Source organism: Podarcis tiliguerta (genome assembly GCF_965153285.1).
Source record: "Podarcis tiliguerta genome assembly, chromosome: 6".
Classification (NCBI taxonomy): domain Eukaryota; kingdom Metazoa; phylum Chordata; class Lepidosauria; order Squamata; family Lacertidae; genus Podarcis; species Podarcis tiliguerta.
The window spans coordinates 2,168,206-2,192,341 of record NC_139539.1 but is presented as its reverse complement, the minus strand read 5'-3'; the positions used below and the strand labels follow the sequence as shown (position 1 = coordinate 2,192,341).

The following is a 24,136-nucleotide window of genomic DNA, read 5'->3' as shown; positions in this document are numbered from 1 at the left end:
GGATTTTATTTCCTATTGTGACGCTCCACCAATTGTGGAGAGCTCCATCTTAATTTTTTTCTGAATAAAATTCTCTGATACTTGGAGACTTAGGGAGATGTTTAACAGATGAAAGAATTTATTTTACAGAACAAAGCTGGTAAATCGAAAGGTGTGTCAGGAGATAGAAATCTTTCAAGGAACAGTTATTTTATGTGTGTGTGTGTGTGTGTGTATGCATGCGCATGCTGTTCCCAGCCTTGGAATGACTAGTATTCCCATCGTCAAGTAGCATGCAAGAAATAAAATTGCTTTAAACTTCTGAATTGTGGCAAAAGGCAATGTGCGCAATCCATGTGTGGGACTTGTGTTTGCAAGCCCCTATTGAACAGATGGGAACCACACAAGGATTCCTGAACAGGCTTTGCACAGCTCCCATTCATTTCAGGGAAGCTTGCGTGAGAGAGCTTTCAAGTGGTTTGTGTCTTTCCAGTCTTGTCTTTCAAGGGCTCTGCATGGCTTCTAGCCAGGATGACTATGCTCTGCCTCCACAGTCACTGGAAACAGGGGAAGAGGGGTCTTGTGCTCCAATCCTGCTCCCTGGTTTCCCACAGGCAACTGTTTGGCCCCTGGGGGAGCAGGATGCTGGACTAAATGGGCCATTGGCCTAATTTCTCTTCTGACATTCTTCTGGTGTCCTCTGTCGATGGATGAACTGAGCACAGGTCTCCTTTGATGGGTTTACATCTCCCATTCCTCCTGTATTCCAAGCATCAGCCGGTGGATCGTGTCCAGCAAAATATACTTCTTGTCTGACTATCTTGTCTCCCCCTCACTTTCTTCCTTTGTGATGCATCCAGGACTTCCGACCCAAAATGTCAGCATTGCTATTTCCCCCTCATGAAGGTTTGCTGCAATAAAGTCTTCTTTCGGTGTTACTTGTTTATATTTACTTGTTTATATTCAATGGATTTATAAGTCACTTCACAGAGTAGAGTTATTGAAGCTGTGTACAATAAAAGAGAAAATGAAGTAGAAACAAAACAGAGGAGAAAATGTAGACTCTAAAAGCCAATTTCATCATACCTACAATTGTGCAGTTAAGATTATACAAAAGGATTAGGGAAGCCTCCTTAAACAAAAAAGTATTTAATAAGTGCTCAAACATCAAGTTGGCAGAAGCCTGTCCAGTCGCTCCTTATAATGGTTCCAGAGGGCAGGGGCTGCAACACTAAAAGCCCAGTTTCAAGTGCAAGCAAAGCATGCCTCTGGGGCATGTGGGACTCTCAGCGGTGCCCTATCTGAGGAGGACAGTTTCTGGACACGGATTTCTGGGGTGAGGCAATGTTAATTCTCAGGCTACCAGTTTACCAAAATTAATCTCTGCCTATGCCATCATTCTGATGCTCCTACTGGCTCTAGGATCTACACTGGTGTAAAACAACCTCCATTGTCCACCATGACCGTTTCTGAATCCATTGCTGAACCCGGATTTAAACTCAATCACATCTATAGTCCCATCTCAGTGGAAATCAACATAAATTGAACTGCTGTTTATCTGAAGTCATTAAAGTTTACCAGTGTGAAAATTATTCCAAAAACAGGGAGGGGCCCTTTTCTGGGGAAGAACCCCCGTGCTGCTGCCTGGAAGACCAAGCAGAAGAAGCAGAAAAGAGTCCGAAATTTTGCATTGCGTCTGGGCTATCCTCTTTCTGCATTGCCATTAACCGTAGCGAACGTCTGCTCCAAAGAGCAAGAAATCCTGGGGAGAGATCAGAAGGCAGAATTAGGAACAGAGGAAGTTGCCTTATACAGAGTCAGGCCATTGGTCCCTCTAGCCAGTGCCGCCACATTGCCCCCAAGATCGGGGGCTGCAGCATGTGTGATGTCATGTGCACATCATGTGATGTCACACCCGTTTTCCTGACACCAAACAGGCCGGTGAAGCCTCCTGTGACGTTGCTCTGGGCCCCCTCCATTTTGGGAGGGCTGGAACCCTTGCAAAGAAATATCGAGGGGTCGGAAGACAGCTCTGCCGCCTAGAATTGGCATGCCTGCCTCTAGCTTAGCAGTGTCTGCACTGACTGGAAGCAATGGCTCTCCATGATTTCAGGCAGGAGTTTCTCCTAGCCCCGCCTGGAGACGCCAGCGAGGATTGAACCTGCAACCTTCCGCTTGCAAGACAGACACGCTACCCCTGGGCTATGGCCCCTGCATCTGAGTCTTCCTCTGGCCAACAGCAGGACAACAAAATCCTGGCATCCAAACACAAACGGTGCAGGATGCCTACCTCCTGGGACATGTGCTCTGCAAGCAGGGCTGTTTGTTTTATTTAATATTTCCTAAAAATTTATACACTGCTTGAGTGTAAAACAACAACAACCAAGCAGTTAAAAGAACAATAGACTAAAAACAGATCTGAGCTCACCTCGGATTTCTAAACATCTGGGTAGCCTTGTCTAAGCAAGAATGTTTTAAGCAGGTGCAAGAAAGAGTAAAGTAATGGAGCTTGCCTGGTGTCAAGAGGCAGGAAATTCCAAAGTGAAATAACTGAGTTCTTGCAAATGTGGAAGGGGTATTATGGGATGCCTGCTGGGCCAAGTGAGGGCTGCCTCAGTGTGGACTTCACCTGCTCCCTCAGGGAGCTTTCCCCACAATTCGTTTTTAGCCTCAAAATGCAGGAAGCTTCCCTGAGTACCCAGAGCTGCTTTTGCAAGGGGACTAATGCATCACCCACCTGGCGAAGCTGCAGAAAGGCACTGGAGAGCTCCACGTGGTCCGGGAGAGGCAGGGGGAACCCCTCGGCCAGTCGCGCTGGAAGGTAAAATTTATCTTGCACTTACAAAAACATTGTAAAGAAGTAGACGTACTGGCAGGGTTTGATTAAACACTTACAATTACAAGGAAACAAGTATAAAAGTTAAGATGTAATAATGGGAAATAAATAAAGGGGGAAATGTAATTTGGGGGGAAAGGGTACAAAAAGAATACAACAATATTTAATTAAAATATTACGAAATTAAGGTAGAATAAGATGGGCAGGAGAAGCAGAAGAGGAAGTTGAGGGAAGTCATGGGAGAGGGGTGGGGGACTGGGGTTGGGATTTATAGATTTTCCTTGTGATAATAATGATTGTGTTGAATATAAAATTGTAAAAGTCAATAAAAACTATTTTTTCAAAAAAAGGGAGGTAAAATTAACCAAGGTCATAGAATCACAGAATTGTAGAGTTGGAAGGGACACCCAACCCCCTGCAATGCAACTAAAGCGTCCGTGGCAGATGGCCACCCAACCTCTGCTTAAACACCTCCAACGAAGGACAGTCCAGCACCTTCCAAGGGAGTCTGTTCAACCGCCAAACAGATGTGGCACATTGAGTGAACACAGTCGCCATTTCGGATTTGTATTATGTGCTTTCCCACACCAGAGCTATATGAATCCCTCCCAATTATGAAGAGTCTAAAAATGTTCTGCAAATTGCAAAACGATATATAAGAGATTTCGCACACACACCCCGCCAGACCTGAGGAGCTGCCAGCAGCTATTCGGCTCTATGAGAGTCCTGCTCTGCCATCTGAACTTATTCAGGTGTGCAGCCATAAAAACTAGAAACTTGCTTTAAACTATGGAAAAGAAACCTGGTCTCCAGGTGGAGGTGCACCATTTGCACAGTCTCTTATTTATTCGTTTATTGCATTTCTGTGCATCTTTTCCTCCAAGGACCTCAAGATTATTCTGCTCTTAATTTCACCTCCTCAACAACCCTGCAGGGTAGGTTAAGCCAAAAGGGACTGACTGGCCCAAGGTCACCATCCAGTGAGTTTCGGGGCCCAGTGGGGATCTGAACCCTGGTCTCTCCCATGTGCTCTAACCACTACACCACCACTGCCCCTCATACTGGCCTCTTGCCTGCTACAGGGGAAGTGTGCATTTGCCCTGCAGTTTTCCCCGCTGCTCCCGGTTGTCCCCTCACTCTGAAGTGCTCTGGGAGCTCCCCAATGTTGTACACGAGATGCTAGACATTCCTCCCCTAGTAACTGAAAGTAGCTCTTTCCATGGGGTTGCAGGCCTGGCGTTTTCTCAAAACGGCACAGTCAGATGCCCTCCCGGGAACCACCTGCCAGTCTCCTCTCCTCCTTGGAGATGCAACCGGAGGGGTCTTTGCTCTGTCCTGGGAGTCCATATCAGAGGCCTGGTTCTGTTGGGATGATGAATGGGAAACAAGGCTATAATGAAGCACGTGGTGCAACAAGTAGACTGATATTTACCGTTCACGGCAGGCAGGAGGGTGCTTGAAGCAAGGTAGTTCATGATGCCTTGCATTAATAGTACCTGGAAAGAGAGAGAGAGAGACCATAAAAGGGAAATCAAGATGAAAGGGCTCATGGAATCACAAAATTGTAAAGTTGAAAGGAGTCAAGGGTCCAAGGGTCATCTAGTCCAACCCCCTGCAATGCAGGAATCTAAACTCACAGTCATTCATCCGATTTGAAACCATACTGGACCATGCCTAGCTTTACAAATGCACTAGCAGTTTTGTTGCTGCACGGGGCAGTGGGGAGGAGGGTCAAGATGTCCTCTAATATCCCTCCCTGACTTTTGGCTTCATCCTGGATGTCCTACATCTGCCTTGGCCGGTACATAAATGGGCGGTGAATCAAACGACTCCCAGTCAATTGGAAAGAACATTAAGCCCGTGGTCCATCCTTTCCAGTTCTCTCCATGGCCAACCAGAGGTCCTCAAGCAGGACCTGAGCACAAGAGCTCTCTCCCTTTCTTTGGTTTGCAGCAACTTGTATTCAGAAGCATTAAGACCTCCAGTTGTGGAAGCAGAGCAGAGCCATCATCCCTAGTGGCCATTAACAGCCCTCTCCTCCTCGGCCCAGTATACCTGAAGGAGCGTCTCCACCCTCATCGTTCTGCCCGGATATGGAGGTCCAGCTCCGAGGGCCTTCTGGTGGTTCCCTCACTGTGAGAAGTGAGGTTACAGGGAGCCAGGCAGAGGGCCTTCTCGTTAGTGGCACCTGCCCTGTGGAACACGCTCCCATCAAATGTCAAGGAACTAAACAACTATTTGACTTTTAGAAGACATTTGAAGGCAACTCTGTTTGGGGAAGTTTTTAATGTTTGATGTTTTATCGTGTTTTTAATACTCTGTTGGGAGCAGCCCAGATGGGCAGGGTAAAAATATTATTATTATTATTATTATTATTATTATTATTTCCATGAATCTCAGAGTTGTGGTAGGAGGTAGAACCTTTTCTCTGTTCACTTTCTCCATGCAAGGCATAATTTTATAAACGTCTATCGTGTCAACTCTTTCTTGTCTTTTCTCTAAACTAGGAAGACCTCGGCACTTGCATGCTTCCCTCGCAAGGGATTCCCCTCGATCTTTCTGGTGACCCTTTTCTGAATCTTTCCCATTTATTCGGTTTGCCAGTACAGTGGTACCTCGGGTTACAGACGCTTCAGGTTACAGACTCCGCTAACCCAGAAATAGTACCTCGGGTTAAGAACTTTGCTTCAGGATGAGAACAGAAATCGGGCTCCGGCGGTGCGGCAGCAACAGGAGGCCCCATTAGCTAAAGTGGTGCTTCAGGTTAAGAACAGTTTCAGGTAAGAACGAACCTCTAGAGCGAATTAAGTACTTAACCCGAGGTACCACTGTAGTTTTATCTTGCCCAGGGCAACCCAAAGCACCTTTGTGAGGTGAGGCGACCAGGAGTGTATGAAGGACTGCAAATATGGTTGCACCATAGATTTCCAAAATGGCATTATGCTATTGGCAGTCTTCAATCTCTTTCCTAATGATCTCTAGCATGGAATCTGACTTTTCCACAGCTGCTGCAGAACCACTGAGAGGAATGACAAAGCAGGTGTGTGTCTGTGACACCTCAGGATGGGGGTGAAATTTGGGTCGGTCCACATTTTAGTGCAAACCTTATTCACCCCTCCTAAAATAATAAACAGACCAAAGCTCAGCTGGGCTTCAACATTCGGACTATTCCAAATTTTGCAGCGGTGTTCTCCAGGCAAGTAATGTCTACAAAGAAACCACATGCTTAGAGGTTTGCATGTACTTGAGTAGAAATAAAATAGGAAAAAAATGCATGACGTTTGAGAAAATTGAATGCCAATAATATGTATATTAGGAGTTACATGCAAGGAGAAGTTGCTAGATCTTCACGAGGACAAATAAAATAAACGCCAAAAACTGATGTGTAAAAGGGGGAACTAAACTTAAGACTGCAGGAGTGAGAAGCTGAGATTGATAGGTTTGCCCACTGAGAGTGGCACCAAATCTTTCAGGGAGGGTATTGGCAAGAATGGACTCTGAGAAAAAGGCAAGAGTGCCTCTGGCCACTGAGTGCGCACGTTGAGAGCTTGAACCTCTAGCTGTGATATGGAATCCTCAGGGGTCACTTAAGGTCACGGGATCAAGCAATTTAGGGAACGAAAAAGAACTTACTGAGAAAGGCCCGACATCCGAGTGCTTCAGAGACAGCTGCAACCTATATGAGGATACGGGGGGGAAGAGAGAGCAATGGGGGTTTTATGCCTTATGACGACAATATACCTTATTGACTTGCTGAGCTACGGTAAGTCAGTGGAACAAGCCACAGGGTCATGGCTGATAACTCTTTTCTCCACTCCTCTTTCTGCATGCCCTTTCGGGCTGCCTTGGTGCAGGGGAGCACCTTTTCAGCCGAAAGGTCTGATAGAAATAAATTGGAAAGTGTAGTAGAACCCAGATCTCGTCTCCCACAGTTTGCAGTGCAAGGTAAGCAAGCATTCGGTGTGGCAGCACTGACCCTTTGGAACTCCCTGCCACTTGAAATGCCTGCTAAAAACATTCTTGTGTAGACAAGCCTTCCAAGGGGCTTAGAAAGTTTGTATGGGTTTAAATCTATACTGTGGTTTTAACTTTCTGTTTTAAAGTGTTGTTGGGTTTTAAAAAAACATTTTTATTGTTTTAACTTCTCTGTAAACTGCTTTGAGGGTTTCCCCCCTACCATCAAGTGGTATACTGTATAAATTTTATGAAATAAATAAATATGCATTGCAGGGATGACCCTCAGGGTGCCTTGCAACTCTGTAATTCTATGATTCTACGAAATAAAGTCAAGATGGTTTTTTTCCTGGATAATAGCCAAACAATGATATTTGAATTATAGAATCATAGAGTTGGAAGGGATCCCAGGGTCATCTAGTCCAACCCCCTTACTGAAACAAAGATATGCTACGTCCACAGCATTCCCCTGATCCATCAAGCTTGTGACTCGTATCAAAAAGGGAAATGAGATTCATCCGGCATGACTTGTGTTTGAGAACACCATGCTGGGTCTTAGTAATCACAGCATCCCTTTCTAAGTGCTCACAGACTGACTGCTGAATTATCTCTTCTAGGACCTTTGGTGGCAGCTTCTAATCAAGGAAAAAACTTTTGAGGTGGTATTAAAATGGTAAAGCACAAATGCAGAGAATTGCTTTGTTATTTCTTACTTGCCAAGCTTCAGGGACCCAAAGATCTTGGTGGAGTTAACAGTAACTTTGGCTGAAATGGTGGTTGACTGAAATCAAAGAGAAGCAGGTTGAGTGTGCTTTGCAAACAGATAAAAAAAAAAGTTTACATCATGTGAAATCTATACATATGAAGATTTGGAATTCTTTTAATCATTGGGGAAATTTGCAACAAAAAAAAGAGAAGGAAAAAAGGGAAGGAAGGAAGGGAGGGAGGGAGGAGGAGGAGGAGGAGAAGGAGAAAAGGAAGATCTCTTTGAGAAAACGCATCTGTTAGTAAAGCTGAGGGGAATGTATAACATTCAGAAAGAAAAATATCTGGGAATAAGGAAGGGAAGAGGCAGAAATGAGCACCCACAATCGACAAAAACTCTGATGAAGGTGGAAGAGGAGGCTTAGGGCAATGGGCAGACTGGAAGGGGCACAAAATGCCTGCGCTCCTGATCATGGGCAGCACCAAGACTCAAGGTGTGTCCTGAACTTACCGCACCAATCACAAAGAGCGAGACCAAGGAAGCGTTGGGGAGGATGGCAAATGCTGTGATGTCGACCGCCGGGGACAGCGAAATGGCATCAGGTGTGATGGTCAGAGACGGGGCAGAAGAAGGTGAGACTTGGAGCTTCATGAGCATGTTGGGGTACAGCTTTTCCAACTGGGTGTAGAGAGCAAAGGTGGCATGAGAATCTCAGTGGAGCCTGGCGGCTGGATCAGGTCCAAGTGGACCCATCTTCTCCCGTAACCAAATAGATGCCCCAGCTGCTCACCTGTGGAACAAAGGCCTTGAAGCATGTGGTGTTGAGCCGGACTTTAAACTCCTTCGGAACCTGCGCAGGGGAGAAAAGGCATGTTGGGGATGGAGAGATAGGACAATATACTATGACTTGGAAAAGCAGAGGTTAGAAAGAACAGCCCCTTTAAACCTTCGTCTTGTTCTCCTGCTGGGTTTTAGCTGGAAATAATAATAATAATAATAATAATAATAATTTATTATTTGTACCCCGCCCATCTCGCTGGGTTTCCCCAGCCACTCTGGGCGGCTTCCATAGAAACAAAAAATACAGTAAAATATCACAGATTAAAAACTTCCCTGAACAGGGCTGCCTTAAGATGTCTTCTAAATGTCAGGTAGTTATTTAGCGCTTTGACATCTGCTGGGAGGGCGTTCCACAGGGCGGGCGCCACTACCGAGAAGGCCCTCTGCCTGGTTCCCTGTAGCTTTGCTTCTCACAATGAGGGAACCGCCAGGAGGCCCTCGGAGCTGGACCTCAGTGTCCGGGCAGAACGATGGGGGTGGAGACACTCCTTCAGGTATCCTGGGCCGAGGCCGTTTAGGGCTTTAAAGGTCAACACCAACACTTTGAATTGTGCTCGGAAACGTACTGGGAGCCAATGTAGGTCTTTAAAGACTGGTGTTATGTGGTCTCGGCGGCCGCCCCCAGTCACCAGTCTAGCTGCCGCATTCTGGATTAGTTGTAGTTTCCGAGTCACCTTCAAAGGTAGCCCCACATAGAGCACATTGCAGTAGTCCAAGCGGGAGATAACCAGAGCATGCACCACTCTGGCGAGACAGTCCGCGGGCAGGTAGGGTCTCAGCCTGCGTACCAGGTGGAGTTGGTAGACAGCTGCCCTGGATACAGAATTGACCTGTGCCTCCATGGACAGCTGTGAGTCCAAAATCCAGCTGTGAGTTTCAGTCCCATGGTGAGGCCTGAATCCCGATTGGAAGGGATCCAAATGGTCCGCATCCTCCAGGCGTGCCTGGAGTTGTTCAGCAACCACACGCTCAATCACCTTGCCCAAGAATGGAAGATTTGAGACTGGGCGATAGTTGGCCATACTGGCCGGGTCTAAAGATGGTTTTTTAAGAAGCGGTTTAATGACCGCCTCTTTCAGCGGATCTGGGAATGTTCCCTCACAGAGGGAAGCATTCACCACCCCGCAGAGCCCATCGCCCAGCCCTTCCCGGCTTGCTTTTATTAGCCAGGATGGGCAAGGATCAAGGAGACAGGTGGTTGGTTTCACGCGTCCAAGCAGCCTGTCCACATCCTCGGGGGTAACGGATTGAAATTGATTCCATGCAACTTGACCAGAAAGAGCTCTAGCACTCTCCCGGCTCGGCCCTGCTCCCACGGTGGTGTCTAGCTCCTTCCGAATATGAGTGATTTTATCTGCAAAAAACTTTGCAAAATCGTTGCAGGAGATCTTGGGGTCTTTACAAGGCCCCGGTGGTAAAGGTGGTTCTGTTAAATTGCGAACCACCTGAAAGAGTCTCCTGCTACTATTTTCTGCAGATGCAATAGAGGCGGTGAAGAAAGTCTTCTTCGCCGTCGCTATCGCCACTTGGTAGGCTCGACGTTGAGCTCTAACCTGTGTCCGGTCAGATTCGGAGTGAGTTTTCTGCCACCGACGCTCTAACCGTCTCAACGATTGTTTCATCGCCCTCAGCTCCGAAGAAAACCACGGGGCTGTTCGGGCTCCATGCAATCGGAGAGGGCGCTTCGGAGCCAGACAGTCGATAGCCCTGGTTAACTCTGCATTCCAGCGGGCCACCAGGGAATCAGCTGAAAGGCCATCAACATGGGCTAAAGCATCCCCTACCACTCTCTGGAAACCATTTGGATCCATTAAGTGGCGGGGGCGGACCATCCGAATTGGTCCCACCTCCCTGCAGAGGGGAAGGGTCGCGGAGAAGTCCAGTTGCACCAGGAAGTGATCTGACCATGGCACTTCTTTTGTTTCACTTTTACTTAGTGTCAGATCACCCACGTCACTAGAGGTGAACACCAGGTCTAAGGCATGTCCATGACTATGAGTTGGGCCAAACTTATTCAGGGACAGCCCCATGGAGGCCATGCTTTCCACGAAGTCCCGAGCAGCCCCTTGTAAGGTCGTGTCAGCATGGATGTTAAAATCCCCTAGGACAACCAAACTAGGTGTCTCCAGGAGAAAATCCGCCACGACCTGAAGCAGCTCGGACAGGGAATCCTTGGTGCAGCGGGGAGGTCGGTACACCAAAAGGAATCCTGTACTGCCCCTATTGCCCAACTTCCAGAACATGCACTCAGAGAGCTGGATCTTCCCAGTAGGACGCCTGGTGCAAGCTAGTGACTTCCTAAAAATCACTGCAACCCCCCCTCCCCGCCCACATGACCTGGGTTGCTGTGCGTAAGAGAAACCTGGTGGGCAAGCAGCGGCAAGGACAGGCCCATCTGCTTCCTCCAACCAGGTCTCTGTCACACATGCCAGGTCAAATCCTCCATCCACAATCAAGTCGTGGATGGCAGTGGTTTTATTCATCATTGACCTGGCATTGCACAGCAACACTTTCAGGTCATGTGGGTTTCCCCTGTTGATTCCAGTATCCATCCGGTCAAGGCCAGACCCGGAGGCAGGGATAGTCTTCAAACAACGACTAAACCTGCCTCCTCAGTAATGACATGGTCTGGTCTTAGCGTAACTCTGCCTCCTGCCCATGATCACCGAGATCGGATGTCCCAGTGCTTTCCCCCCTGTGAAACTTGTCCCAGCCATTGTGTTGGCTGGGGAGCCACTCCCAGGCAGCCCTGATCCCACCCCTTAAAAACAAAACACAAACTATACAGAACCAATAAAACAACAACAAAAAGGAACAGAACAATTGTACTAAAATTAATCCCCAACCAAACTCAGCCCAGAACCTCCCATCAAAGCCAGGCTTCCATTGTGGGCCATCAACAGGCTCCTGTCGTCTTATTGGTAGAAAAACATGTCGGCAGCATTGAGGAGATGAGAAAAGCCTGCTGCACCAAGCCAATGGCCCATCTAGTTCCACATCCTGATCTCACTATCAAAGGGAGCCACTCAAGAGCCACTGTCGGGGATTGCAGCGTGATCCACCCCCTGGTAAAGCCAGCTCTGCAGACTTGGGCTCCCCAGCCCTCCTTACCATGTCGTCTGTGATGAAGAAGTTCATCTCCCCTGCTCCGTAGTATACAAGGCCTGCGGTGTTGAAGAAGTAAGTGGAGATCCCGAAATAAAGCATGCGGTCGTGATCCACCGGGAAAGCGAGGGCTGGTGGTGTGAAAGGGGGAGCAGAGTGATGGGCGAGGGAGAAGAATTCACCCTGGTGGGAGAGGAAATGCGAAAGATGGGAAGCCATTCCTAGGACAGAATGCTAATGAAGGGGACTCAGTCCGTTTCTTTTCTCCTTCCTAGAATCACAGAACTGTAGGGCTGGATGGAGCCCTTTGCTTCTTCTGGTCCAACCCCCTGCAGGAATCTCAGGCAAGTGTTTTAGGAAGAGACGAAGGGAAGCGACAGGCAAGTGTCTTCCCACCAGGAAGATGCCCGCAGCACAGGAGGCCTCCGGGAGGGAAAGTTGGCCACGATCCATAACAACAACAACAATTTATTCTTTGTACCCCGCCCATCTGGCTGGGCTTCCCCAGCCACTCTGGGTGGCTTCTAACAAAATATTAAAATACAGTAGTCCATTAAACATTAAACGCTTCCCTAAACAGGGCTGCCTTCAGGTGTCTTCTAAAAGTCAGATAGTTGTTTATTTCCTTGACATCTGATGGGAGGGTGTTCCACAGGGCGGGTGCCACCACCGAGAAGGCCCTCTGCCTGGTTCCCTGTAGCTTGGATTCCCGCAGCGAGGGAACTGCCGGAAGGCCCTCGGAGCTGGACCTCAGTGTCCAGGCAGAACGATGGGGGTGGAGACGATCCTTCAGGTATACTGGGCCTTTGAGGCCGTTTAGGGCTTTAAAGGTCAGCACCAGCACTTTGAATTGTGCTCGGAAACGTACTGGGAGCCAATTCCCCTCCTGGATTCCTCCCTCCCTCCTTTTCCCTACCTTCAGGTCCAAGTCTAGGGAATTCTGTGAAGCCGCAGGAGGAGCAACCAGAGAGTAATCGATCCCAGACACCTTGTCAATTCTAGCCGTGACTAGGAAAAAGAACAGGACAAATCAAGGAGCTGGGGCGAGATGGCGACAAAGCAGCGTCGGACAAAGGTGTCCATTTCAGTCTCTCATTTTCCCAATCTTGAATCCAGTTCTCTGCATTTGCACGTCAGATTATGGTTTTGGTTTTGTTTGTTGTACCCCCAGAAAGAAAGAAGCATTTTAGTGCCAATTTCTATAATACAGTACAGTGGTACCTCGGGTTAAGTACTTAATTCGTTCTAGAGGTCCGTTCTTAACATGAAACTGTTCTTAACCTGAGGTACCACTTTAGCTAATGGGGCCTCCCGCTGCTGCTGTGTGATTTTCATTCTCATCCTGAAGCAAAGTTCTTAAGCCGAGGTACTATTTCTGGGTTAGCAGAGTCTGTAACCTGAAGCTTCTGTAACCTGAAGCATCTGTAACCCGAGGTACCACTGTACTCATAATCAGAACCCTGCTGGATTGGTGTGTTGAAGCAAAGTGCAAGCTCCAACATGGTAGTCTAGGTAACCCAAAAAACAATTGGTAGTTGTTGCGAGGGTGAGGTCAGATATGTTTCCTTGCTTTGATCTATGCTAATGGGTTTGCTTTGATGCTGTGCTTATCTGTGGCCCTTGGGATGCTGGGCTCTGGGCCCAGAGAGGGCAGAAGCAAACTGGGCTCTGCTGCTTTGTGCATAAAGGATGCCTAAATGTTTGCTTGGGTGCGGACAAGCCATGGCAACCTCTCACTGCTGTGGGGTCTGTCCCATGTCCGTAATGGCAGGGAGGCCCAGCAGGTTGAATTACCATAAACTTATTCTTTTTTCATATGTAATAAATCACTAGAACTGATCATTCAGGTGTCTTTGAAATCCTTCATGGGTATACCTTCATCAAACCACTCCCACGAGCCCACCTTTGGGCTGGTGGATCGGGACAATCAGGCCAATGGCCCGTCTAGTCCAGCATCCTGTTCTCAGAGGGATCCACTAGATTCCTCCACAGGAAACCAGCAAGCAGAAAGTGAGCATAACAGCAACTGCTCTTCAGAAGCATGGCTGCCCTCTCCCTCTGCATTAATTTTTCTAAAGTAGGGAGAACTCCCTGCCACCTGACATCCGGCCTCTACTCTTTTTGGCACCTGCTAAAAACACATTTATTTAGACAAGCCCACCGGGATGGTTAGAAAGTGGATGTGAGTTTTAAACTGGTTTGAGTCTATTGCTATTTTTAACTTTTAACCATTTTAAATCATTGCTGCTATTTTTCAAAAAATCTTTTTTTTTTTTTTTTTTTTTGCAAACTGCTTTGAGGTTTGTTTGCTTTTTTGACAATGAAACAGTGTATAAATGAATAAGCCCACATTATGCCAAGGTATGCAGGGGCCCAGAAGCATTTTAGTCTGCAGACTGAGCAAACCTACGGATCAGCTGGTCACAGACTTCCCTACTAGACTGAGCTGGATTGTATATCTATTTACATTTAGATCATAGCTGTCAACATTTCCCTTTTTAAAAGGGAAATTCCCTTATTCCGAATAGGATTCCTCGTAAGAAAAGGGGAAAGTTGACAGCTATGTTTAGAGTAATTATCTCTAGAAAATTTAATCTGCATCTGTACGTATAAAAGATGTGAGGTTTATGTAAGTCTTCCTCCTCCTCTATCCTCTACGTTTGGCTTAGAAAGAAATCTCCCATTGCCCTACTGACAACTTGTGTTAGAGAATGAATATTAGCCACATATTAGCTGAGAGCATTTTGGTCTCCCAAATCCTCCAGATTGTGGGTTCTGTTTAAGGCCAGATACGCTGGCTGGGCCAAAGTCGGGGTCTCACTTCATAGAATCATAAAATAGTAGAGTTGGAAGGGGCCACGAGGGGAATATAGTCCGGCCTCCTGCAATGCAGGAATAAAGCAGGCATTGCTTAAAGGTAAAGGGACCCCTGACCATTAGGTCCAGTCATGACCGACTCTGGGGTTGCGGCGCTCATCTCGCTTTACTGGCCGAGGGAGCCGGCGTACAGCTTCCGGGTCGTGTGGCCAGCATGACTAAGCCGCTTCTGGCAAACCAGAGCAGCGCACGGAAACGTCGTTTACCTTCCTGCCAGAGTGGTACCTATTTATCTACTTGCACTTGGATGTGCTTTCGAACTGCTAGGTGGGCAGGAGCAGGGACTGAGCAACGGGAGCTCACCCCGTTGCAAGGATTCGAACCGCCGACCTTCCAATTGGCAAGCCCTAGGCTCAGTGGTTAACCCACAGTGGGTAACCCACAGCGCCACCTGTGTCCCTAGGCATTGCTTAGAAGGAGCTCTTTCCCCCTGATGGGGTCCAGCTTGTCACCGGCTTCCACCATCATTGCTCTTACCTGGCAGGGTTTGCAGGAAAGGCTGCAGTTTGGAGCCAATGGAACTGCTCACTTCTTCACAGACCTGGGGGGGAATAGAAGAAAGGCCATAAGGACGACTTACTCCTTGGCAGGAGCCCCATGTGTCCATGGGCTCGTTGCTTGGCTCGGAAACTAGCAGAACCTCCATTCCCAGGTGTGGTCTATCTTGGAGTACTGGTGCTAGATGTGGGGCACAAGCAACTGTGAATGCTGATCTCCACTGAGCCTCACTTGCGGCCCCCGGTCTTCTCCTACCATTGTTTACCCACATCTGGCCCAGGGGTTTATCAATGCAGTTTTGGACAATGCACACCAGAGGCATATTATGGGTATGATGGTCTTCTGCACTGCAGAGAGTTGGGCTTGAGGACCTTGGGAGATCCCTTCCCTCTCAACAATTCCATGGTTCTAGGAATTGCTGGGCCTTTTGGGATGGGTACAGAAGGCTCTGCTTATGTCCCCATGAGAAGAAGGAAAAAACACTTCGCTACCAGCTCTACCATCCTATGATTTCACAAAGGCTCTGCTCCATAGGCCTTAGACACAGAACCATAGAATTGCAGAGCTGGAACGGACCCCAAGACTCATCTAATCCAAACCTCTGCAATGCAGGACTCTAAACTAAAATCAGGTGTCTGCGATGGGGCTGGACTTTCCAGGGTCCTCCCTGCAGGGAGACTCGGTCATTCCTTTCTCCACCCTCGGACACAGCAGTTGGTGCCAGGCAGCCATGTAGCAATTACCGAAAGCGGCTTGTCGACAAGGCTTGGCACAGGGCTCCCCTGCTGCTGCCTTTTGTGGAGAACAGGAGAACCCATTGTTCCCAAGGGCACGCTTGGCTAAATTAAGCTCGCAAAGGCCTGTGAAATCGAAGGAAGCTAATTCCTAACACCCAAGGCACCAAAAAAACCCCACATCTTTTCGGCTCAAAGCGCATTTGAATGCTGAAGTCCTGGGGAAAAATGTTAAAAATATCTTTCAGCAAAAAACCAGAAGTTTACCTACTGGGAATCACAGATTCAGATATCCCTAAAAAAGCTAAGGAACTTTTTCTTTATGCTATGGTTGCAGCAAGAATACTTATTGCGACAAATTGGAAAAGCGACAAAGCCCCTTCTAGATCAGAGTGGACTCAAAAAATGATTGAATATGTGGAATTAGATAATTTATCAGAAAGAATAAAAAATAAATCAAAGGAAGTATTTATCTCAAAATGGAAAATCTTTAAAATTTATCTTAAAGTCTGTATTAAATAAATGCAAATAAAGCATTTGAATAACTTCAGTAGGAGTTTTACGTCTGATGGAAAACCTAGGATAGAATAAATTATCAAAACCAAAACATGTTATAATATGGCAGTGAATAATTGATGAGAAATAGAAGTAAGGAGTAGACAGGAAGTCAGGTACATAGAAAAAAGTCATGTTTATGTCAAATGTATTGTGAGAACTATTTAATGTATTATTGTTGTTGTTTTCCTTTTTTTCCTTTTTAGTTGCTAAGAGGTGATGGATATTTGTTTAATTCTATATTTCTTTTTTGTGTTTGATGTATTAAAATGAATATATATATATATATATATATATAATGAAAAAGAATGCTGAAGTCCTGGGTCTGTTTGTGGGGCTACTGAATTCAGAAGCAAACAAAACCTTCCTTAAGGGGAAGCGCTTCATTCAAGTGATGCCACAGGAGGTTTGCAACGCCATGTGTGGATTTTGCTGCGAACACGGAGCGTGCTTTGGAGCCGCAGCAGCAGATTCCGCACGCTCAGCCTTTCCTTCCAAGTATTTGGCCCCCCACCCCACCATCCCCAGGGCACATGCAAGCCGTTGAGTCAGAAACAGGAGGAGGCTAGAGAACCAGGCTAGGAACAAGCCGAGGGCCCAAGAGCAGGAGAGGCGCCAAGTGTTTCCGAACAACAGCAATGCACTTCCAAAAGCTTGCTTTTGCTATTGCTGTTGGTCTCCTAGGATGCCAATCTGAGCGCTGCCGGGTGAACTCCTGCTTCTGAGCATGTGCAGAGTGCCATTCCCTCTTGCAGAGCAGCAGCAGCAGCAGCCAGCTCCTGCAAAACCGGGCTTTTTAGAGGGAGCAACCTCTGGGCTGGAAGGCAGGGTTTAAAGGTGCGCCCAGGCAGGGGTCCCATACATTTGAGAAACTGCGGAAAGCGAGAAAGGAACTGGGAAGGAGCCCTTGGAAATCCTGTGAAGGCTGTACCTTGCCTTCCATGGCATTTCTGAACGACGACTCGATGTTATTGTGGAAGAGGTTGTACAGCCAGCTGCGATGGAGAGAGAAGAAGGGGAGGATCAATGTCAATAAGGTAAAAAGCTTTTATTTCCTAAAGTGCTTGCACTACTTGAAGATCCCAGAAACTAAGAGCAGCTTTAGGTGTTCTGAAGAAGCAAGAGGGGAGGAAGTGCTTCTTGCAATGCAGGGGGCTGGACTAGATGACTTTAGGGGGTCCCATCCGGCTCTGCAATTCTATGCTTGACTGGAGGTTGCAAAGGTTGTGGCTGCTGAATGCGCAGCGATCTTGCCAATGGGGTTCGCAGGGGTGCCAAACAGATATGAAAGACCACACGATACAATGACAGATACTATGCTGATGTTAAGTTAGGGGCTGGTTCCTTTTCGAGATGGATGAATGCAATGAGTTTTCAAAACGACAGGTGGAAAAGGGGAGCTTGCCCTCAGCACAGGGACACTTGGTTTGGGCATCATTTCCGAGTACGCTTCTGAGCACAATTCAAAGTGTTGGTGTTGACTTTGAAAGCCCTAAACTGCCTTGGTCCAGTATACCTGAAGGAGCATCTCCACCCCCATCGTTCTGCCCAGACTCTGAGGTCCAGCGCCGAGGGCCTTCTGGCGGTTCCCTCACTGCGAGAAGCCAAGTTACAGGGAACCAGGCAGAGGGCCTTCTCGGTAGTGGCACCCATCCTGTGCAACGCCCTCCCACCAGATGTCAAAGAGAACAACTACCAGTCTTTTAGAAGACATCTGAAGGCAGCCCTGTTTAGGGAAGCTTTTAATGTTTAATAGACTATTGTATTTTAATATTCTGTTGGAAGCTGCCCAGAGTGGCTGGGGAAGCCCAACCAGGTGTCCGGGGTCTAGATAATAAATTCTTATTCTTATTCTTATTCTTAGAGGTAGCAAAGGGGAGGCTTGTGTCGACAGCAAGCAGGGTAGCATTCCAGGTCAAGCTGCAGGGCAACGGACAACCACCTACCTCAACCTGCCTGAAAAGTGCACTTTGACATCGGAGATGTGAGCGGCGCAATTTGCTGTGCCCACCGTCGGCCTCCCAGCAGCATCTGCCCCCAGCTTCAAGCCTACGGAGATGGAGATGCCCTCAACCTTCAGGTCAAATGAGCCGTGGTCCTTGCTATTTGGAAAGACAACAGAGCAAAGGATTTGGTGCAGTGGTTAAGAGTATTTGAACCCAGGAGACCAGGGTAACCTTGAGCTGCCTAGTCACTGTTTCTCTCAGTCTAGCCTACCTTACAGGGTTCTTGTGGGGATTAAATGAGGAGCAGGATAACCAATTCAGGAAAGGGAGAATTTCCAGGGGCGGCTCTGTTTCGCTCTGCGTATTGTTTCGGAAAGCGAGATTTGGTGAATTTGCCTTCCCATGTGAACTGAATCGAATTCCTCCCCACTGCCTCTAAGTGACCCAAAGGTAAGAGGCAACGATGGACTCACAACCAGCGCTTCTTCACCGACCAGTCGCCCGTCACTTCGGCAAAGGCATTGGTGATGGAGACCTTGAGGCCCATGCCTGGGACCGGTGCTATAGCGGAGCTTGGCAACTGGAAACTGCGAATGTTCAAGCTGCAGGAGAAAATGGAAGGAGAAGGTCATTGGTTTGGGGAAATCAGCAATGCGATGGAGAGGGTGGATTGGCCTGATTCAAATAAGGGGCTTGCTCTTGACAGCAGTACGTGTGAAAAGGATCAAGGGGTCTTAGTAGACCACAAGTTTCACATGAGTCAACAGTGTGATGGATGCAGTAGCAAAAAACGTGAATGCAATTCTAGGTTGCATCAACTGAAGCCTAGTGTCCAGCTCAAGAGATGTCATAGTCCCACTCTATTCTGCCCTGCTCAGACCACACCTGGAATACTGTGTCCAGTTCTGGGCCCCAAAATGTTGACAAGCTGGAAGGTGTGCAGAGGAGGGCAACCAAGATGGGGGTGGCAGGTGGGGGAGTGTGGGGTGATTAGTTTGCCTTTATTCTTGTTTTTATTATATATTTTGTATTTTTATGTTGTGAACCACCCTGAGAGCTATGGATGAAGGTTGGTATACAAATTTAATAAATAATAATCATAAAATCAAGGGTCTGGAAACCAAGCCTTATGAGGAATGGTTGAGGGAGTTGGATATATTTATCCTGGAAAAGAGGATACTGAGTGGAGATATCTTTAAATATCTGAAGGGGTGTCCCATGGAAGATGGAGCAAGCTGGCTTTCTGCTGCTCTGGAGGGGAGGACCTGAGCCAAGGGCTTCAAGTTACCAGAAGGGAGATTCCGACTAAACATTCGGAAAAGCTTTCTGGCAGTAAGACCAGTTGGACAGTGGAATGATCTCCCTCAGGAGGTTGTAGATGTTAGAATTCCTGCTCCGTGACTGCAGTCATGGGATTGTTGTCTTTCACATGACGGTGTATGTTTTGACTCCACAGAGTGGGAAGTGAAGAAGACAGGATGTTTGTGTTACTGTGTTCCACGAAGTGGGACTATTGTCCTTTGTCCTTTTTCTCTTTGCTGTTTGATGCTAGAGAGAGAGGGAGCCATGTTGCAGTGCTCCGTGTGTAAATAAAGTAGATTAGCCAAAATGCTGAGTTCCTGAGGTCTGTCATGTACAAGTTGTGAAGACTCTGCGGATCCCTAAGTGTGCTGGTGTCGGTTGGCATTGATCGCTGTGATGTTTGGGCTGAAGAAAGCTTTTGAAGCTCCCGAACGATCGACCAGGAGGGAGAGAACATGCCAGTTGGGCATGTGTCTCTGCCAGGGTCCTACTCAAGTGTAGGCCAAGCTCCTGACAGTAGACTCTCCTTCCTTGGAGGTTGGATGACCACCTGCCATGGATGCTTTAGTTGAGATCCCTGCCTTGCACGGGGTTGGCCTAGATGACCTTTGGAGTTCCCTCCAACTCTACAGTACAGTGATTCAATGGCCTTTGCTTTGGAACTCTAGATCTTAATGTGAGCCCCAAAACAACCCTTTATGCAAAGCAAAGAGGCGTCCAGAACATTCACGCCTGTGAATCACACAAGATGAGTTTGGCCCTGGCTGAGGAGGAGTGCCAGATTGGCCCTGCAACCGTGGGTGCCCAGGGCCATGGGTGCCAAGCAATATGCATGACCCTGGCACCAAGATTTGTGGGTGCCCGGTCCCTTCATGGGCACCCAGGGCCCCAGGAGTTGGCACCAACGTAGCTGGGTGATGTGCTGTTGAATGAGGCTGTGCAGGAGAAGCTGTGGTGGACCCTGAGCTTTTTGGGGGGTGGGAAGGACTAAGCCATCTTAGAAATGAGCCCCCCTGCTCATTCTCAAGTTATTAATCTACTTATTCAAGTCTCTTACTGCCCCCCCAAAAGAAATGTTATCCCTCCCAACTTCATTTGAGCTGCCTCCACAAGACACCCCAACTGCACCTTGCCCGGGGCAGAAACCATCTTCTCCAGAACCTATTATTGTTGTCTCTTCCCATCTGTGGTGGCCTCACCTGTAGAGTTTGTAGTCCACTTTCCCAATAGCTTTAACTCTGAAGGATCCAGAGAAGTCGGGCAGAGTCAGCTGTGCCAGTTTCTGCTGCAAGGCTGCCACCCCCTCCTGGCGAACTGAAGCAAAGGAGAGAAAAGGCTGGCGTCAGACTGTTTGCATCCCTCTTGAAGGAACCGATTTGCCTTTTTTGGGCCCTCTCTCCCTACTTAGAAAAAAAAATTCAAAGTCAAAGCAATGGCTTTATTTAGTGTAAAAAAGCCAAACATCTCGGAGCGAGTGACAATAAAACAATACCGTTATCATTGAAAACAGCTCTTTCAAACGTTTGAAAAGGAAAATCAGCAGTAAACTAAAAACAGATTAAAACATACATCAGAAAGAGGAGGCGGCTTTGTGAATATTTAAGTTATAATTAGAAAAATCTTAATAGTTATTCATAAAGGAACAACCTATAAGAAGTAAATAAGGAGGACAGATACAGGATAAAGGAAGTATTTTATTTGGTTGTTTGTATTGTTGTATGTTATGTTTATTGTCTTTCTGTACTAGGGGGGTATGTTATGTTATGTTGTAAATAAAATTTTCAATAAAAAAATTATTAAAACATACATCAGAAATTCTACAACCCTGGGCAGACTTATCTAAACCAAAACATTTTTACCACACACCAAAAAGAGTGATAAAAGAGCACAGTACCAAAAGAGTACAGTAAGAGTACCAAAAAGAGTACAGTGAAAGAGCCTGCAGGTTAGGTGCTGCCACACAGAAAGATGGCCTGCTTACAAATGTGGAATGGGGGTGATGTGGCCCATTTAACTGTATGTGTTCCACTGATTGAAGCAGCCAGGTGGGCAGAGACCCAAGAATGAAAGTGTGGCAGGCCTAAGGTGGACCCTGGACCACCTCCCCAGCTGTATCCACTCAGCCAACAGTCAAACAGAGCCCCACACTGTCAGCAGAAAACTCTCGTTCCTGCAGGCAAATATCTTGCAGGGCAAGCAGTGACCCAGGCGGACAGCCCACGCCCTCATGCTGTCCTACTTCTGTAGGTCTGCCCCCCAAAATAGAGAAAGCAACAGATTTATTGTTTCAAACCCACCTAACTTGCCACCTTTCACCAACCTGGTGCCCTCTTGATGTTTTAGAGCGCAGCTCACAGCACGGAGTTAAACGATGGAACTCCCTCCTGCAGGAGCATTAGTCCCTCTGAGCGTGGAAGCAGAGCAGAGGCGCCGGGGCAGCAGCAGCCCCAGGTTACTCCCCGCTGCGTGAATTTGCCTAATCCTCTTTTAAAGCCGTCTAGGTCGGTGCCCATCGCTGCATCCTGTGGGAGGGAGTTCCGTAGGTTAACTATGGAAGTGCTTTCATTTGTCTGTCCTGAATCTTCCAACATTTCAGCTCCATGGGATGTCCACGGATTCTAGAGTTATGAGAGAGACACACACACAGAGAATCTTTTCCACTTTCTCTGCGTCAAGCATCGTTGTATAAACTTCTATCAACTCTTGCTTGCCTTCGGTTTAGAGAACAGTCCTTTCCTCCCTTCCCCTCGTCATTTCGGTGGCCCTTTCCTGAAGCTTTTCCAAATCTACAATATCCATTTTGACGTGAGGCAACCAGAACTGTACACACTATTTATTTTATTGATGACGTTTCGATCCCGCTTTTCCTTCTAGGCACTCAGAGTAAGTCTCCTCCCTCCCTGTTTTATCCTCAACAACAACCCTGAGAGGTAGGTTAGGCTGAGAGACTCCAGACCTCCTGGCTCTTCAACCATGACAAGACCCTGCAGGCTGGGTGGGGGTGGGGGGGGGTCAGAATGGGGAATAAAAGGCACCCACCATAGTCCAGGCCTTTGTCCGTGATTCTGCCCACAAAGCCCGGTCCTGTGGCCCTGGAGAGAGGACTGTAGTGAAGACAGAGCAGCAGAGAAGCCAGGAGGAGGTCTCTCGCCTTGGACATCCTGGCTGCAGCCCCGAACCCCCTCAGATCCTTCTGCCCAGGGACTCTGCAGCTGCGAACCCCTCTGCATTTAGCTGAGAGGAAAACGGAAGTGAGAGTGAGCAGGCAGAAGCAGAGGGGCCAGAAAGCTTTATTTGTTTTTCCCCTGTTGCACAATCTGCAGCCAAGGTTCCGGGTGGGGTTTGTGGATTTTGTGGGCTGGGCGTGCATGGAGGCTTTCTCTGCCAGGGGCCGGACCAGACACGGGAGCTGAGACTCAGGGCTGCGTGCTCTGTGACTCATGCGGCATGGGACGGATCCTGCATCATGTGGATGCTCTCGCCGTTCGGCTTGTGACGGGCATGCCAGGCTCCAGGGCTTGGCTTCAAAAGCAGAGCTGCTCCTGGACCTCAAGAATGTAAGAAGAGGGTCTGCTGGATCAGGCCCATCTAGTCCAGCATCCTGTTCTCACAGTGGCCAACTAGGTGCCCAGTATGGGAAACCTGCAAGCAGAAACTATGGTTTCCAGCAACTGGTGTTTGCAAGCACTTTTGCCTCCCTTCAGCTATGGCGGGCAGAATGTAGCTCCAGTTGGAGAACAGCCTTTACCAAAGGTGTCCTGGGCTTTGAAGACACTCGAACTCAGGACACAAGGGAGAAATGTGTAGGAGGAAGGCACGCTTGGCAAACCCTCACTGGGATCAACTCTTGCCCAGAAACCTATGTCCCCACTGTGGAAGGACGTGTGGATCCAGAATTGGCCTCCAGAGTCACTTACAGACTCATTGTTAAAACTGTGTTCATGGAAGACAATCTTACTCAGCTATGAGTAATTGCCGAAGAAGAAGAAGAAGAAGAAGAAGAAGAAGAAGAAGAAGAAGAAGAAGAAGAAGAAGAAGAAGAAGAAGAAGAAGATTGTGGCTAATAGGCATCAATAGCTGTCTGCTCCTCCATGGATCTTTTAAATCTATCCAAGCTGGAGGTGATCACTGCCCCCCCCCCACACCCTTACAAGGGCTCCTCATTCAGATTACCCATTTGCGTAGCATGTTTAAAATTATCGTTAATATCCTACCTTTTCCCCAGATCAGGACACAAGGCAGCTTACGCAAATTAAAACAAATAAAATAATAAAAACGTGTAAAAGATCATCGTTAAAGGGTGATCAAACTTTAGCAGAAATAAAACAATATTAAAAAAACAAATCTATTAAAATACAGGTAATAAAAACAGTGTTGTTTAAAAGCCCCTTCCTTTAAAAAAAAAACGACACCCCATTCAGTTCACAACGCCTGCTGGGCGGAAGGACAACAAAGAAGGAGCCAGTCTAGTGTTCTGTTGGAAGCTGCCCAGGGTGCTTGGGAAACCCAGCCAGATGGGTGGGGTATAAATAAATTATTATTATTATTATTATTATTATTATTATTATTATTATTCTCTGGGGAGGGCATCCCAAGGTTGTGAGCAGCTGCCACCAGCCTCTCTGAGCCCTTAGGGTCACATAAGAAACTTGGAGCCTATTATACAATGTTCTGAAGACCTGATGGCCCTTGCTACATTTGGACAAACATTTTATAAACACCAGCTTCATCCAGATATGTATTTGGATATTTGGATGGCGTCTATTGACCTTCAACGGAAGCTCAGGTGGTTTTTCTTGTGTAG

General features: G+C 47.5%; 1 protein-coding gene across 1 annotated transcript; it reads right to left on the bottom strand.

Annotated features, from left to right (window-relative positions):
• Window positions 1-1,112: 1,112 nt before the first annotated feature.
• LOC310680515 (bactericidal permeability-increasing protein-like) lies at window positions 1,113-22,604 on the bottom strand. The gene is made up of 15 exons (XM_083447217.1): window positions 22,372-22,604; window positions 20,532-20,646; window positions 18,504-18,632; window positions 18,031-18,186; window positions 17,016-17,079; window positions 14,775-14,838; window positions 12,337-12,428; window positions 11,427-11,603; window positions 8,266-8,325; window positions 7,986-8,153; window positions 7,483-7,550; window positions 6,449-6,491; window positions 4,248-4,311; window positions 2,717-2,793; window positions 1,113-1,741 (listed from the first exon to the last, which is right to left on the bottom strand). The coding sequence occupies exons 1-15, from the start codon at window positions 22,490-22,492 to the stop codon at window positions 1,703-1,705; spliced, it is 1,437 nt and encodes a 478-aa protein (XP_083303343.1). The 5' UTR covers window positions 22,493-22,604; the 3' UTR covers window positions 1,113-1,702.
• Window positions 22,605-24,136: the final 1,532 nt, after the last annotated feature.